The sequence below is a fragment of the Sorex fumeus genome, unplaced genomic scaffold, assembly GCF_029834395.1.
Source record: "Sorex fumeus unplaced genomic scaffold, SorFum_2.1 ptg000007l, whole genome shotgun sequence".
Classification (NCBI taxonomy): Eukaryota; Metazoa; Chordata; class Mammalia; order Eulipotyphla; family Soricidae; genus Sorex; species Sorex fumeus.
The window spans coordinates 4288612-4303114 of record NW_026606064.1 but is presented as its reverse complement, the minus strand read 5'-3'; the positions used below and the strand labels follow the sequence as shown (position 1 = coordinate 4303114).

The 14503-nt window shown below is 37.7% G+C and overlaps 1 protein-coding gene and 1 non-coding gene across 2 annotated transcripts; both read left to right on the top strand.

Annotated features, from left to right (window-relative positions):
- The first annotated feature begins 5416 nt into the window (after positions 1-5416).
- On the top strand, positions 5417-6406 carry LOC130042019 (olfactory receptor 5AL1-like). The gene has a single exon (XM_056134358.1). It carries the CDS (start codon positions 5462-5464, stop codon positions 6404-6406), a length of 945 nt encoding a protein of 314 aa, XP_055990333.1. The 5' UTR covers positions 5417-5461.
- A 7350-nt stretch (positions 6407-13756) lies between these two features.
- LOC130016924 (U6 spliceosomal RNA) lies at positions 13757-13863 on the top strand. Its single transcript, XR_008791289.1, has one exon. It is a non-coding gene; the product is annotated as a U6 spliceosomal RNA (small nuclear RNA).
- The last annotated feature ends 640 nt before the right edge of the window (positions 13864-14503 follow it).

Here is a 14503-nt window from a genome sequence, read left to right as displayed (position 1 = left end):
TATTTGTGTAATGTGGGTGAAAGGAGTCAGGAATTACTTATGAAATACTAGCATCTTTTATGTGATTATGAAATTATGTCTGGTTCAGCCCCTATGGAAAGCAGCTTAAAGTGTTATCAAAAAAAGTAAGATTGAACTCCAATATGACCCAGTGAGTCCACTACTTGATATCTGTCCCTCCAAACACAAAAACAACCATATTGAAGGATATGTGCACAGCTCTCACATACATTCATTGCAACATTCAGAACAATAACCAGTGAATAAAACAACTCACACTTCCAACACAGGATGAAAGGATCAAGAAGTTATGGTATATACACTCAGTGGAATGCTATGCAGCTGAAAGATAAGATGAACATATGCAATTCACTGCAATAGGAGGATATTAAAGAGTATCCTGTGATGTGAAATAAGACAAAGGGAGAAGGAAAAATACTAGGTTATCTCACTCATCCATGGAACATAGAGAGACAAAATCAGACAAGAGACATTCCATAATGATAAACCCATGGCCTTAGAATAAAAGATTAATTACCAAATAGTGGGGATTAGGGAACAATACTAGAAAAGACATGATATAAGTACCGTGGTAGAGAGTCATGGACATATTGGTGGTAACAGTGTATATTAATACCATAAAGAATTTTAATATAAAAATGTCTAGTCTCATTTACATATATACATTTTAACTCTGGAAACTACTACATATTACATTAAATTTTATTTTACACTTTGATATCATTATGGCGATAATCATGTTTAATCTGTCATTAATAAAACTTTCAAAGTAATTCTGTGTTAATATATTTTGGAGTTTATATGGAATAGGCCTACATATATAAATTCCCCCTTACACTTTGTATAAGCACTGTGGTTTACAAAGTTGTTCATGATAATTTGTTATAGGTATTCAATATTCCAACAGCAATCCCAACACCATTAAGTACCTAAACTGTAATAAATAAAAATCATTTTAAAAAGTCAATTAAAATGTGTGAAGCATTTATTATTTAATGATTTAATCAGCCAAAATCTTTGGACTTCCCCTTTTCTCTGCTTTGGCTACTATACTCTTCAAGACAGCAAATAATTAAAGGCTTAACAAGAATAGAAGGGGAGTCTGTAGAACTGAGTTTACCTGGAGGGGTAGTGGGGAGGGTAGTGTCTTGGGACACTGATGGAGGGAAACAGGTACTCTGGTGATGGAAAAAAGCAAATAAAACAAGAGATTAGAATTTCTAAGGCAAAATAACATTCAGTAAGGCTTGACTTTTTAAATTTTATTTTCTAAAAGCAAGTGGTTGTATATGATTTGTCTACATATATATTTACAGATATAATATATATGTAATTATATTCTGACATTTAAGTGAAATGGGGATGAATAGTGTTTATAAGATTTAAGCAGAATATTCATTTCTCTGTGGAATGCATTTAGATATTTGGCAACAGATGTTAGGAAACAAAATGAAGTCAACATTAAATCAGTTTAGTCTTGAACAAATCTTTCAAACAATATCCTATGATTGAAATAAATATATAGCCAGATCAATAGAAAGTCATGATTTATTTTCTTGCAACTCAAAAGACTCTTGAGCTTCATATTGGGTTTGGATTTTAGTATGATCTAAAACAATGTTTGGCTGACTTGAAAAGTCCAATAGCAATAAAATTACCTTCATTTTGTGTACTGTGATATCTTACTAAAATTGAGAATGTAGCAATGTAGTAATCATATAAATGCAATAAAATATTACCAGGGAAATAATGCTTAATAAAAATAATAAAGCATTTGAATTATTTTTCTCAGATGTTTAATATTTACTGCTACTAATGACTTACTGTGTTCTTGGGTTTACCACAGTGACAGGATATTTCAAATTATTGTTAATTTCCAACTAGAAAAATTGAATCCCAAAAGATTAACTATACCATAATTGCTCTTGCTTAAGAGATTTTATTACTTTGTTTATAAATTACTTCAAATGATGCAACACAACTGAGTATTCTAGAAAGGTTAACAAAACACATGAAATATGTCCGTCCTACTTAAGTAATGTTAAGTTTGGTGAGCTTATTTCTTCCTTAAACTGATAATTAACCACACCTCCCCCCCACCACCACCTTTATAAATCTGTCAAGCTCTCTTCTCCAAAGCTACTCCATTGAATGAACACTGTTTGATTTTGCTATGGATTTCTGAAAGGCAGCATTTTGTGAAGGGAAAATCAAGATAACTGAGGTATAAAAGAAGTTTCAAATGCCATAAACTTTTGTAATTTATGCTGTTTTGTAATTTACACTGTTCTACCAGCATATTTGAAACCAGCTACATCTCACTAGGTTATAGAGTAAAACACAAGAAAAAAATAATTTCTTTGTTTCTCCATAATTTAAACTTTAGAATATGTAATAATTTTACAGGTGAGAGAATTATTGGAAATAACACCTGAAAAGTTACCTCTAGATGAAGACCTGAACCATAAATTCAAATAGTGGCCAACTAGAGAAGTGAAGACAAATATAGTGTCTTTCTGCCCAACCCGTCAAGAGTGGTCATTCTGATCATTTAAACTAAGAGTAGATCACTCCATGATGTCAGAAATCAAACCAGAGTTGGCTGCAAGTAAGGAAAACAACTTAACCATTCTACCGTCTCTATGGATAACTATTTATTTTTTAGATCATTACATAGATTGGATAACAAATCACTGATTTAGGAAATAAAAGTAAGTGATTATTTATGTTTGGTATATAGCATTGGTAATAACTCACTTTTATCTGGATAGTGTTCTTGGTAGTTGAGGAACAATTTCAGAATATGCATATTTTAGAATATCTGACAAGAAAATCCAACAGGAATCTTTTGGATGTTGAAGAGAATAGTTGCAAGGTCTTTATCAGAGGTGTATTAAAAAATATATCTTAAACTTTATTCAGTTGCACTGAATAAAGGATGTGACGATATATAAGGGATAATCAGTAAAGTTAAAAGAATAATGATATGCATGGGAAATTATAGTGTCATAACTGAGGTAAAGTGACAGAAGAAGGTTGTGGTAAGATGAAAGTTGTGGTAAAATGATGTTTCATTTTCTGTATTTTATGCCTGATTAATTTTCATGTGATATCATTTTCAATTGGATCTATGCAACAGAAAGCTCAAATGAAATGGTTGTGAGGTTGGCTGATACTCTGATCAATCAGAAAAGCCACATTATTACAAATGTGGTGTGATGTGCTAGGGTGACAACCTTAAGAGGCACTCAATGACAATGATGCCAGAATCTTCAAAGAACCAGAGGGTATGAGACGTGTGTATACTTGACAACAGTAACTGGTATAAGCCTCTAAGCATGAGGGGAGTTTACATAAATGAAAAATATAGCAACAGATAAGGAATAATGCTACAAGTTTATGTCTTCTCTCACTAAATTTGAAATGTTTGGCATGATTTAAATGGAGCAGCTTTGGAGAAGATAACAGATTTATAAAGGTGGTGGGGTGTGTGGTTAGGTATCAGTTTAATAAAGAACTAAATGAATCATTAAAGAGTTTGGAAGCATTAAAAAGGAGTTACAAAGACACCAACATCAAAGAAATATAAATCCTAGAAAGAAAGTGAGCCAGAGGAACAAAGTTTTGAGATCACAACTACTGAGTCGTGAAGTATCCTCAGCATCTCTGGGTATAGCCCAAAAACAAAAATAAAATAAAATAAAATAAAATTTGAGAATGTTCACTAATTCTAGAACTTTTTTATGGGTGTAAACGGCACATAAACTTCTTAAGGGATGGTACTATACTTCTGAAACTTACGTATTTTAGTGAAGTCATGGTAAGCCAATAAGTGGGAAAACAAAATTAGTCTTTTTCTGCTCAAATCAAACATTCTAAATGCTGCTCACTTTTTAGCCAATATGTGTTTGTATTTATACAAACTCAGCCTAGAATTTTTATTTTCTTTGCATTTAAAGTGTTTAAATATTTATGACATATTTTCTGAATATTTTTAATCCCGTTATGCCTATTTCCAAAAAAGTAAGATCATTCACATTCTAAAAGGAAGTTTTCTCCCCTTCCATTCGCAGTTATATATAAAATGAAAAGAAATTTCAGAATCATAGCAAGAGCACTAATTAAATTTTTTAATATTTCTAAATAATTGGTACTTAGAGAGATAGTGTAGCAGGCAGAGCACTTGCCCTGCATGAAGCTAGCTGGGATCTAATCCAGGGCATCCCATATTACCAAATGCTTACTCCTGAGCACAGAGCCAGGAGTAAACCAGGAGCACTTCTGGGTGTGGCTCCCAAAATTATTCTGAATAATTTAATTGTTCTAAAGTCTTTTAGTATTTAAAACTAGTTTTTGACTGCATATTTACTTCTTCTGATATTTTAATTCTTAAATTTTTGTGTCCTGCTGTAAAATCTATTCAATGGAATTGATATAATTTTGCCTAAAGTAGTCCATTGATTATCATATGTCTGTGCATTGAAATAAAGTTCAACCTTTATTTTTCTTATATATGGGGGGGGCATCCTAAACAGTGCTCAGAGAGCCCATGTGCCACTATAGTGCTCACGGATCCAAGGAGTACTGGGAGCTACCAGAGTCACATTCAGAAGTACTGTAAAGGGTCATATAATGTCAGCGTTCAAATCCAGGACACTATGCATGCAAAGTATCTACGCCTAATCATTAGTTATATCTGTCTCTATTTTGACTTTTTAAGTAATAGTTATAAGGGGCTGAAGAGACATTTTAAAGGGTTGGATCCGTGCACTCCAAACGTCCTAAATTTGATCTCTGGAATCTTTCGACCAGCTGCTTGGCATTGCTGAAGTGGGATCTGTGTCCACAGGATGTGAGCAGTACTCCATCACTTGGCCTGGACGTTAAAGTATCCAGCCACATACAGCTGGGTTGAAATATTGGGAGGTGCCCACATATTCCCTAACTTCTCTTTGGGAGACCCCCATTTCCTTTTAATTAAAAATTTTAATTTTAATTAAAAATATAGTCAAGGGGTCAGAGCAATAGTACACCAAGTGGGGTACTTGCTTGAATGCAGTCAACCTGGTTTATTCCCAGCACCCCATAGGGTTCCATGAGCCCACCAAGAGTGACCTCAGAATACAGAGCTAGTAAGTAGGAGTAAGCTAGGAGAACTGCCAGGTGGGGCACTAGAAGTAAAAAAGAAAAAAAATATTTGAGAAAAATTATTCAATGATGGAGTTTTTAATATACCACCTTGCTATCTTTACAAATCTCCAGTTTTATGTTTTAGAATTTCTGCCTAGAACAAATCACTAGCATGAAGATTCACCTTTGAATACCTTTGAATCAGATCCAACCCCAAACAATTGCTTAATCATTGCCAATGAGGATGAGAATACACAGAATAAGTGCTCTGGAGGGCTTTGTAATGTAAAACCATTTTGAAGTCTCTTCCATGGCCAAAGGCAACTATTCAGCAGTGTCTGAATTTATTCTTGCGGGACTCACAGACAATTCGGAGCTTCAATCTTTTCTTTTTGTCGTGTTTCTCATAATCTATTTAATTACTGTCCTTGGTAATCTTGGTTTAATTGTGCTAATCCAAATCAGTCCCCAGCTGCACACACCCATGTATTTTTTCCTCAGTCACCTGGCTTTTGTGGATTTTTCCTTGACCTCCACCATCACCCCAAACACTTTGGTGAATTTTCTACAGGAAATCAAAAGCATAACATTTTATGCATGTGCCCTCCAGGTGTGCTGTTTTATCACATTTGTTGTTTGTGAAATGTTTTTGCTCTCCATCATGGCCTACGATCGCTATGTGGCCATTTGTAACCCTTTACTCTATGTCATCCTCATGCCCAAGAAACTCTGTTATCAAGTGATCATCATCACGTACCTCTACGGTTTCACTGTGGGGGTAGCTCAGGTAGCGGTTACATTCCAGATGTCTTTTTGCGACTCCCACCTGGTCAACCACTTCTACTGCGATGACGTTCCCTTAATGGCTCTGGCCTGCTCTGATACTTATGTCAAAGAGTGGATGCTTTTGATCATCGCTGGCTTCAACAGCTTCTGCTCTCTGCTGACAGTGGTATCATCTTACATCTTCATCCTCTTGGCCATCCTGAGAATGAAGTCAGCAGAAGGAAGGAAGAAAGCCTTTTCGACCTGTGCTTCTCACGTGACGTCCATCACAATCTTCTACGGGACAATCATCTTCATGTACTTACTGCCCAAATCAAGTCACTCTCTAAACACAGATAAATTTGCTTCGGTGTTTTATGTGATAGTGATTCCCATGCTAAATCCCTTGATCTACAGCTTGAGAAATCAGGAGGTAAAGAGTGCCCTAAAAAGAATTATACAAAGTTCTGCCAGGCATTCAAATAATTAAAAATGTGCAGAGGGAGAGGACTGGGGATTTTTTTCTGAGTTTGAATATTTTTTAAAATTGTATTTTACCAGGTAGCATTGTTATAGTGTCAGGATGAAACTGACGCCATGACAGGCCACAGCTAATATTAAGTTTTGGCTAGGTCTAAGTTTCTATTTTCCAGAAACTGAATTTGCAATTTCTGGTAAACTGCCAGTTGAGTAACCTGCCCAAAGAAAGAACTGCTAGATCATCTGACTGGTAATGAGGGATCACTATGTCAATTGTTTGGAATAGCCACAAACTAACTTTTACCATGTCCATTTTTTTGGAACAACGAGAAACTGACTGAATGTTATCAAATGTTGACTAATCGCTGACAACTGTTGCTTGATCACTGTTACATAGTGCTTGCTCAACCTTGAAAACTATATAAACTTCTTGCGACTTAGAGTCAAGATCTTTGTCAAAACTCCACTGCATTGGATTAGACCTAGACCCTGGCTAGAGCTAGTAATAAATTCCTTTGCTTTTGCATTATTGAATGTGGACAGGGTCTCTTCTCGATTGGGGATCATAAATGCTATAGCACAATAATAACATTAGCATTTATAGTTTTAGTGGGTGAAGAAACAGCATCTTCCTTCAACCACCACCAAAGCAAAACTCCCAAGACCCTCCCTCCACCACTGCCTTTAAGTTACTTCTGGACAGCCTCATCCCTTTCTTCTCTCCCTGCCTCTGCTTGGTAATCTCAGTTCTGCAATTATCAATCAAGGTTCATCATCATTTGCACTGTCTATATCTTTGTGTTTTTCTCTATATATTCCACAGAGAAACAAGATTTGTTCTTCTCCCTCTGACTGAATTATTTATCTGTTGGTCCAGGCTTGGACATTTGGTTCATTTCCATATTCTTTCTACTTTATTTAGTGCTGCAATGACTATAGGTGTGCATGTATTATTGTGAGCTCGTGTTTTTTTTAGAATAAAGGTAAAGGTAAAGGCCCTCCTGTTTTTCATCGATTTGCTCAAGCGGGCCCAGTAACGTCTCCATTGGAGACTTTGTTGTTACTGTGTTTGGCATATCGAATACGTCACGGGGAGCTTGCCAGGCTCTGCCGTGCGGGCGAGATTTTTTAGAATAGAGATCTTTTTTCTTTCATCTTGTGCAGAGAGAAATGAAAGAGTCAAATTCCTATTGCCAGTGTCACTTTGTAAAACTCGAGTTCTTTAATTGTAAAGGGAGAGGAGGATAGAAAAAGTATGTACATGTGTGCAGGAGACACAGATCATAGAAACAGAAAAAGTAAGAGAGAGAAAAAAGAGAAGAGAGGACACCTTTTACTTTATTACAGGCATACCTGTTCCTGCCAGTGCTCAGGAATGAGCCCCAACTTGGTGCTCCTGAGAGTCTCTCTTGCCATGCTTGAGGGATCATGTTGTTCTAGGAATCAAACCTGAGTCTCTTTCATACAAAGCATGCACTCAGAGCACTGAGTTATATCTTCAGGAAATCAGGAAGTAAAGAGTGTCCTAAGAAGAATTATACAAAGTTCTGGCTGCCATTCAAATAATTAAAATAATTAAAAATGTGCAGAGAGAGAGAGGAGAGGACTGACAAATTTCTTTCTCAGTTTGAATACTTTTTGAATATGACAGTCAAATTCCTAAAGAAAATAGTTTGATTTTTTTACTAGCTCGCCTGAGATACACAGTTAAAAAGTTGTTCATATTGGGTTTCTGACATATTCCAATATTCAATATCCAGTATCTATATATTCAATTTTACAATATCCATGTCTTCATCAGTGTACATTTCCCACCACCAATGTCCCAGTTTCACATTTGCCAACTCCACCCCTGTCCCTAGCCAGTCTCTATGGCAGAAACTTTTCTTCTCTCTCTCTCTCTCTCTCTCTCTCTCTCTCTCTCTCTCTTGTGTCCCTCTCTGTCTCTGTCTCTCTCTGTGTCTCTCTCTTTCTCTCCCTCTCTCCCCCCTATACTCTCTGACTCTCTGTCTCTCTGTCTCTCTCTCTCTCGTTCCCATCCTCTTTCTCTGGGCATTATGGGTTGCAATACAGATTCCGGAGTGATCATTTCCAACTATCATTGTCATGGTGATCCCTTCTCTGTCCTAACTTTCCTCCCACCCCCACACCCCCTTGCAGCAATCTTCCAAATGTGGACCAGCCCTCCCAGTCCTAGTTTCTACTGTGCTTGGTTATTAGTCTCATACTATGTTTTTCTAGGGCTGGATTGATCGCACAACAGGTAGGATGTTTGCCTTGCATGAGGCAGCAGCCGACACGACCAACCCAAGTTGGATTTCTCCGCTCCTCTCGGAGAGCCCAGCAAGCAACCGAGAGTATCTTGCCTGCTCGGCAAAACCTGGCAAGCTACTCATGACGTATTCGATATGCCAAACACAGTAACAAGTCTCACAATGTTACTGGGCCCGCTAGAGCAAATCGATGAACAACGGAAGGACAGTGACAGTGACAGATGTTCCACAAATGAGTGCTCTCATTCTATGTCTGTCTCTCTCCTTCTGACTCATTTAACTTAGCATGATACACTCCTATGTCCATCCATTTATATGCAAATTTCAAAACTTTAGTTTTCCTAATGGCTGCGTAGTATTCCATTGTGGAGAAGTACAATGGTTTCTTTATCCAGTCATCTGTTCTCAAAAACTCAAAATTCTTTTTGCCAGGTAATAATAGGGTAATAGGACATTTGTAAATAGCAAGTTTATCTGATTTCTGTGTCATATTGAGAAATTTGACATATGGACAAAGTTCAATATGTGGCATTTTATATTTCAAATTTCTACATAAATAATCTGGAAATCATATCAGAGTCTATAGCAAGGAATTTGGTCATTAATTCCAGTGATTTTCCTAGCTCTCCACTTCCTACATTCAACTGGAAAAAACTTTAACATGAGAAGTTACTGATTTATCCTATTTCAATTTAGTTTATCAGAATCATTTTCCACCATTATAAGCTTACAGCTTATTCATTCTATAACTGTATGATTGGGAACAAGAAATCCTCCTTTATATAATTTGGCTATCAATTTTATCTTTTCCAAAATTTTCATCATATTCAAAGCAAAATTTTCAGTGTTTGACTTCTTCATCTGCAAAGAGCACCAATACTTCCTTTCTCTTGGACTGATTCTCCATGTGCCTTTATTATTCTTTTGCATACCAGCAATATTACTTCCGCATGTGTGTGAAAATCCCTCATCTTCCTCCAATGCCAATTCCTCCAATGCTGTTTTTCTCAAACCTCATCCTATTTCACTTCAGTACTTCAACATCACCGGGGATTCTCGCTGATTATAGATACTGCCTTGCTTTAAAACCATAATTCTGGGGAAACATTTTCTCAGAAAAAATTTTTTGCAAAAATAATTATTAATAGTCCTGAGTCTGTTTGATCACTTATATAAAAAGAACAAAGCCAACAACTTGTGCTTAATTTAACTACATCAAGACCAAATTAAGGACCAAGATGAAAGCATGTGAGCAGAACACTGATTAGCAGTTCTCTGAAGGCAAGGGTAGTATACCAGATAAAAGGGAACACTTGTAGGATGAAATTCATGTGATATATATATATATATATATATATATATATATATATATCTGTGCTGATTTTTAATGATGTATAGTAAAGGCCCTCCTGTTGATCATCGATTTGCTCGAGCGGGCCCAGTAACGTCTCCATTGGAGACTTTGTTGTTACTGTGTTTGGCATATCGAATACGTCACAAAGAGCTTGCCAGGCTCTACCCTGCGGGCGAGATACTCTCGGTAGCTTGCCGGGCTCTCCGAGAGGGGCGGAGGAATCGAACTCGGGTCGGCCATGTTGGCTGCGTGCAAGGCAAACACCCTACCGCTGTGCTATCGCTCCATGATATATACCTGACATAATCTGATAATGCAATGTTACATTATTTTGATTAAAAAATCTATTAATCTATAATCAAATACCAATTGGACAGAGACAGAAAATGGCCTCCAGAGCAGTTCTCTACTGCTTCAAAAGGAAAAAGGATGCTTCAGTTAGGCATAGAGAGGTCACACTTAAGATAAGTGTGCACTAGTGATCACTTCCTTATCTCCAGAAGAGGTGCCAACCAGGAGGAATTCTAGCTGCATTCCAACCCCTTCTTGCTTCTGTGAAACTAATATCTTCATCTCCCCTTAGCTGCAGGCTACGGATTCTCCCCTAACAAACACCTCCTTTACAAAACCGCCATGAGAATTACACATTGATTTCAAAAGGGAATAAAAGGAGAGTACGTAATTTCAGGTAAATGGGGTAGGGGATGAGCACTCAAAGAAAAAGCCTCTCCAACTCACTTTGCTATCAATCGATGAATCTGCCCCTTCATTACAGAAGGGATGAATAACAAATGAATCACTGTCATCATTATTCATTTATTCTGAACTTTTCTATTTTGAGGCGAAATCTTTAGTATTCAGGTGCCACTGTGCTGAATAGTCAAGGTATGTTCCAGGTGGGGACCATATCCTACTCGCAATAGAACCAAGTCTCTCACACATACAGAATGCACTCAACACTTTGAGCTGTCTCTCCATCCCCCATTTTCTAGATTTTTAAGTAGACTGCTAAGGCTAGGGATGTGGCTGACATATAGAGCACATGCTTTACATATCCTAGACTTTGTGCTCAGTTACAGACACAGCACATAGCATACCCCACTGAACCCCAGCCGTATTATACCTTTGAATATAAAGCTCCCCTAAGCCCCACCCCCAATATAGACCAATCATTAGCTATAAGTATAAAAGAAACATTTTAACACTCAAGGGAACAGGGAATCACTCTTGGAGATAAGTGATAATCACTCCAGTGGTTAAATGCTGCATCAGTGATACAGCAATAGTTAGACAAAGAAGTGATCAGGGGAAAGGCAGTGAAAAGCATTGAATTTTAGGTCTTGTGTATGTACCTCGATTTGCTCGAGCGGGCCCAGTAACGTCTCCATTGGAGATTTTGTTGTTACTGTGTTTGGCATATCGAATACTCAGGTCGGCCATGTTGACTGCGTGCAAGGCAAACGCCCTACCACTGTGCTATCGCTCCAGCCCCAAAAATACAAAATAAATTATTTATGATCTGCCTTTGGGGGAGGTTTGGGTAGTGCTAAGGTGTAATGGTGTTGGGATTAGGTAAAGGTAAAGGTAAAGGCCCTCCCGTTGTTCATCGATTTGCTCAAGTGGGCCCAGTAACGTCTCCATTGGAGCTTTTGTTGTTACTGTGTATGTACCTCAACTCCTGAGCCATCTTCTTGGCCTCTTACATATATTTTTATCTAAATTCTTAAATGCCAGCATGTCACGGTTACGGTCTTCCCGTTGTTCATCGAGTTGCTCAAGCAGGCCCAGTAACGTCTCCATCATGAGACTTATTGTTACTGTGTCTGGCATATCGAATGCATCACGGGGAGCTTGCCAGGTTCTGCCGTGCAGGCGAGATACTCTCGGTAGCTTGCCGGGCTCTCCGAGAGGGGCGGAGGAATCGAACTCGGGTCGACCATGTTGGCTGCGTGCAAGGCAAATGCCCTACCGCTGTGCTATCACTCCAGCCCAAATGCCAGCATGTAAGACAATCAATTTCCTTATAACTGTAATATTCCATATCACAAAACCAGAAGTAGGAAACCTTAAGTTTGGGACCAAATCTCTGAAAATAGTCATATTCTTTACTAGAATAGGATGCTGACAAAGATTATTAATTCATCTTTTTCTTTAGTCATCCTGTTGGTTTTTCTACCCAGATAAATAGATTTCAAAGGAACCACAGAAGGAGAGCTGAAAATACAGGTATTCAATTGAAATATATCTAAATACAAAAATGAGGTATCTTGTTTTCAATATTAATATCTGATTGAGTGACTGTGCTTTTAGATCTGGAGTAACCTCTGAGAATGGCCTGTGAGTCTGCACAGCTCTGAATACACTATCGCAGGAATGAGCTCAACACCATGCCTATCTACCAGGTCCACCTGACTCATGTACCTGAGAGAAGCCAGTCTTATCTTAAGTGATCACTAGTAGTAAAGCATGAAAATTGTGTAAAGATTTCAAAACTTCAATTTAATATTTAAGTTGTTACTGTTGGTGACACTTTTTAATTATTAAAATTTAATTATAATATTAAATTTGATTTTTTTTATTTTGTGTGGGCTGGAGCACAGCACAGCGGTAGGGCATTTGCCTTGAACATGGCCAGCCCTGCATATCTGGGTTTGATTCCTCTGCCACTCTCGGAGAGCCCAGCAAGCTACCAAGAGTATCTTGCCCTCGTGGGCAAAGCCTGTCAAGCTACCAATGATGTATTCAATATGCCAAACACAATAACAACAAGTCTCACAATGGAGATGTTTCTGGGCCCCCTTTAGCAAATCGATGAACAACAGGACAGTGCTACAGTGCTACATTTTGTGTACGTTTCCCACCACCAATGTAACCAGTTTCCCTTCCCCACCCCAGCCTGCCTCTATGGCAGATACTTTTCATCTGCCCCCCCACCCCTTTTCTATCTCTCTGTGTGTCTATGTCTCTGTCTCTCTATCTGTCTGTCTGTCTGTCTCCATCTCTCTCTCTCTTTCATTTTGGGGCATTATGGTTTGCAATTCTTTTTTTGAAAGCGATAGCTGGAGTGATAGCACAGCAGTAGGGCGTTTGCCTTGCACGCAGCCAACATGGCCGACCCGAGTTCGATTCCTCCACCACTCTCGGAGAGCCCGGCAAGCTACCGAGAGTATCTCGTCTGCAAGGCAGAGCCTGGCAAGCTACCCGTGATGTATTTGATATGCCAAACACAGTAACAACAAAGTCTCCAATGGAGACGTTACTGGACCCGCTCAAGCAAATCAAGGAACAACAGGAGGACAGTGATGGTTTGCAATACAGATACTGAAAGGTTATTATGTATATCCACTTACCTACATTCAACACTCAGTTCTGGTCCAAAGCAATCATTTCCAGCTATTGTCATACTGGTCCCTTCTTCATTCTAACCATCTTTCATCTCCCAAACAGTTGTGACAAGCTTCCAATCATTGATCAGTCCTTCAGGTCCCTATTTTACCTGGCCTTAGATATTAGTATCATACTATTTTTATGTGATACTTTTGTCGATACATTTATGAAGCACAAAAGTGTAGTAAAACTTTCACAAAGCAGTGTTCTTCAGGTAAGGTGACAAAATTCTGAATTTCTTAACCTATAAAAATGTGACAATATACTTTGAAAAATGCTTGAAGCCATCTGGATGAGATTGATGAAATATATGTGTAACTGTCTTTAGAAAAATACACATGAAGACGTGCTTGCTTCGGCAGCACATATACTAAAATTGGAACGATACAGAGAAGATTAGCATGGCCCCTGCGCAAGGATGACATGCAAATTCGTGAAGCGTTCCATATTTAAAAAAAAAAATTACACATGAAGAATGGTATTTGTTGATTAGAAACACTATATTTTTCTGTAGTTTCCTTTAAAAATAAGATTCAATTCAATTCTCAGTGTTTGAAAAGCACCTTATGGCAGCATGTTTGAGGTATGTATAAGTGAAAAATAGAGGGGGAAACATTTACTTTGTAGAGAAAATCTCTACTTGTATTCTGTGTAATGAAAATGGCTAAGTACGAGCTCCTTCTAAGATGTGTTTGATGTCTTACACCACTAGTCTATTCCATTTTTAATATGTCAAAATAAAACATATCAAATAATTTTAAACTGCATGCCATAATCTTATCTATAAAAGTGATCAAATAAGTAGCAGATAGAAATAAATGACACCATAGCAAAATTATTTCTATTAAAACAGATGTGCAAATACATTAAATTCTTTTACTTCTGAGCACAATTTCTTGTAAAATGTGCTCTTCCAAATATATTTATAACAATGTCATATTCAAGTTTAGAAAAATCTCAATGATAGTATCATTTTTAGTAATATCAATAGGGTGGAGCAATAGCACAGTGGTAGGGCATTTGCCTTGCACGCAGCCAACATGGCCGACCCGAGTTTGATTCCTCCACCCCTCTCGGAGAGCCCAGCAAGCTA

What these genes read in the sequence shown, in the direction of transcription:
- LOC130042019 (XM_056134358.1), top strand. Translation starts at nt 5,462, where the DNA reads ATGGCCAAAGGCAACTATTCAGCAGTGTCTGAATTTATTCTTGCGGGA.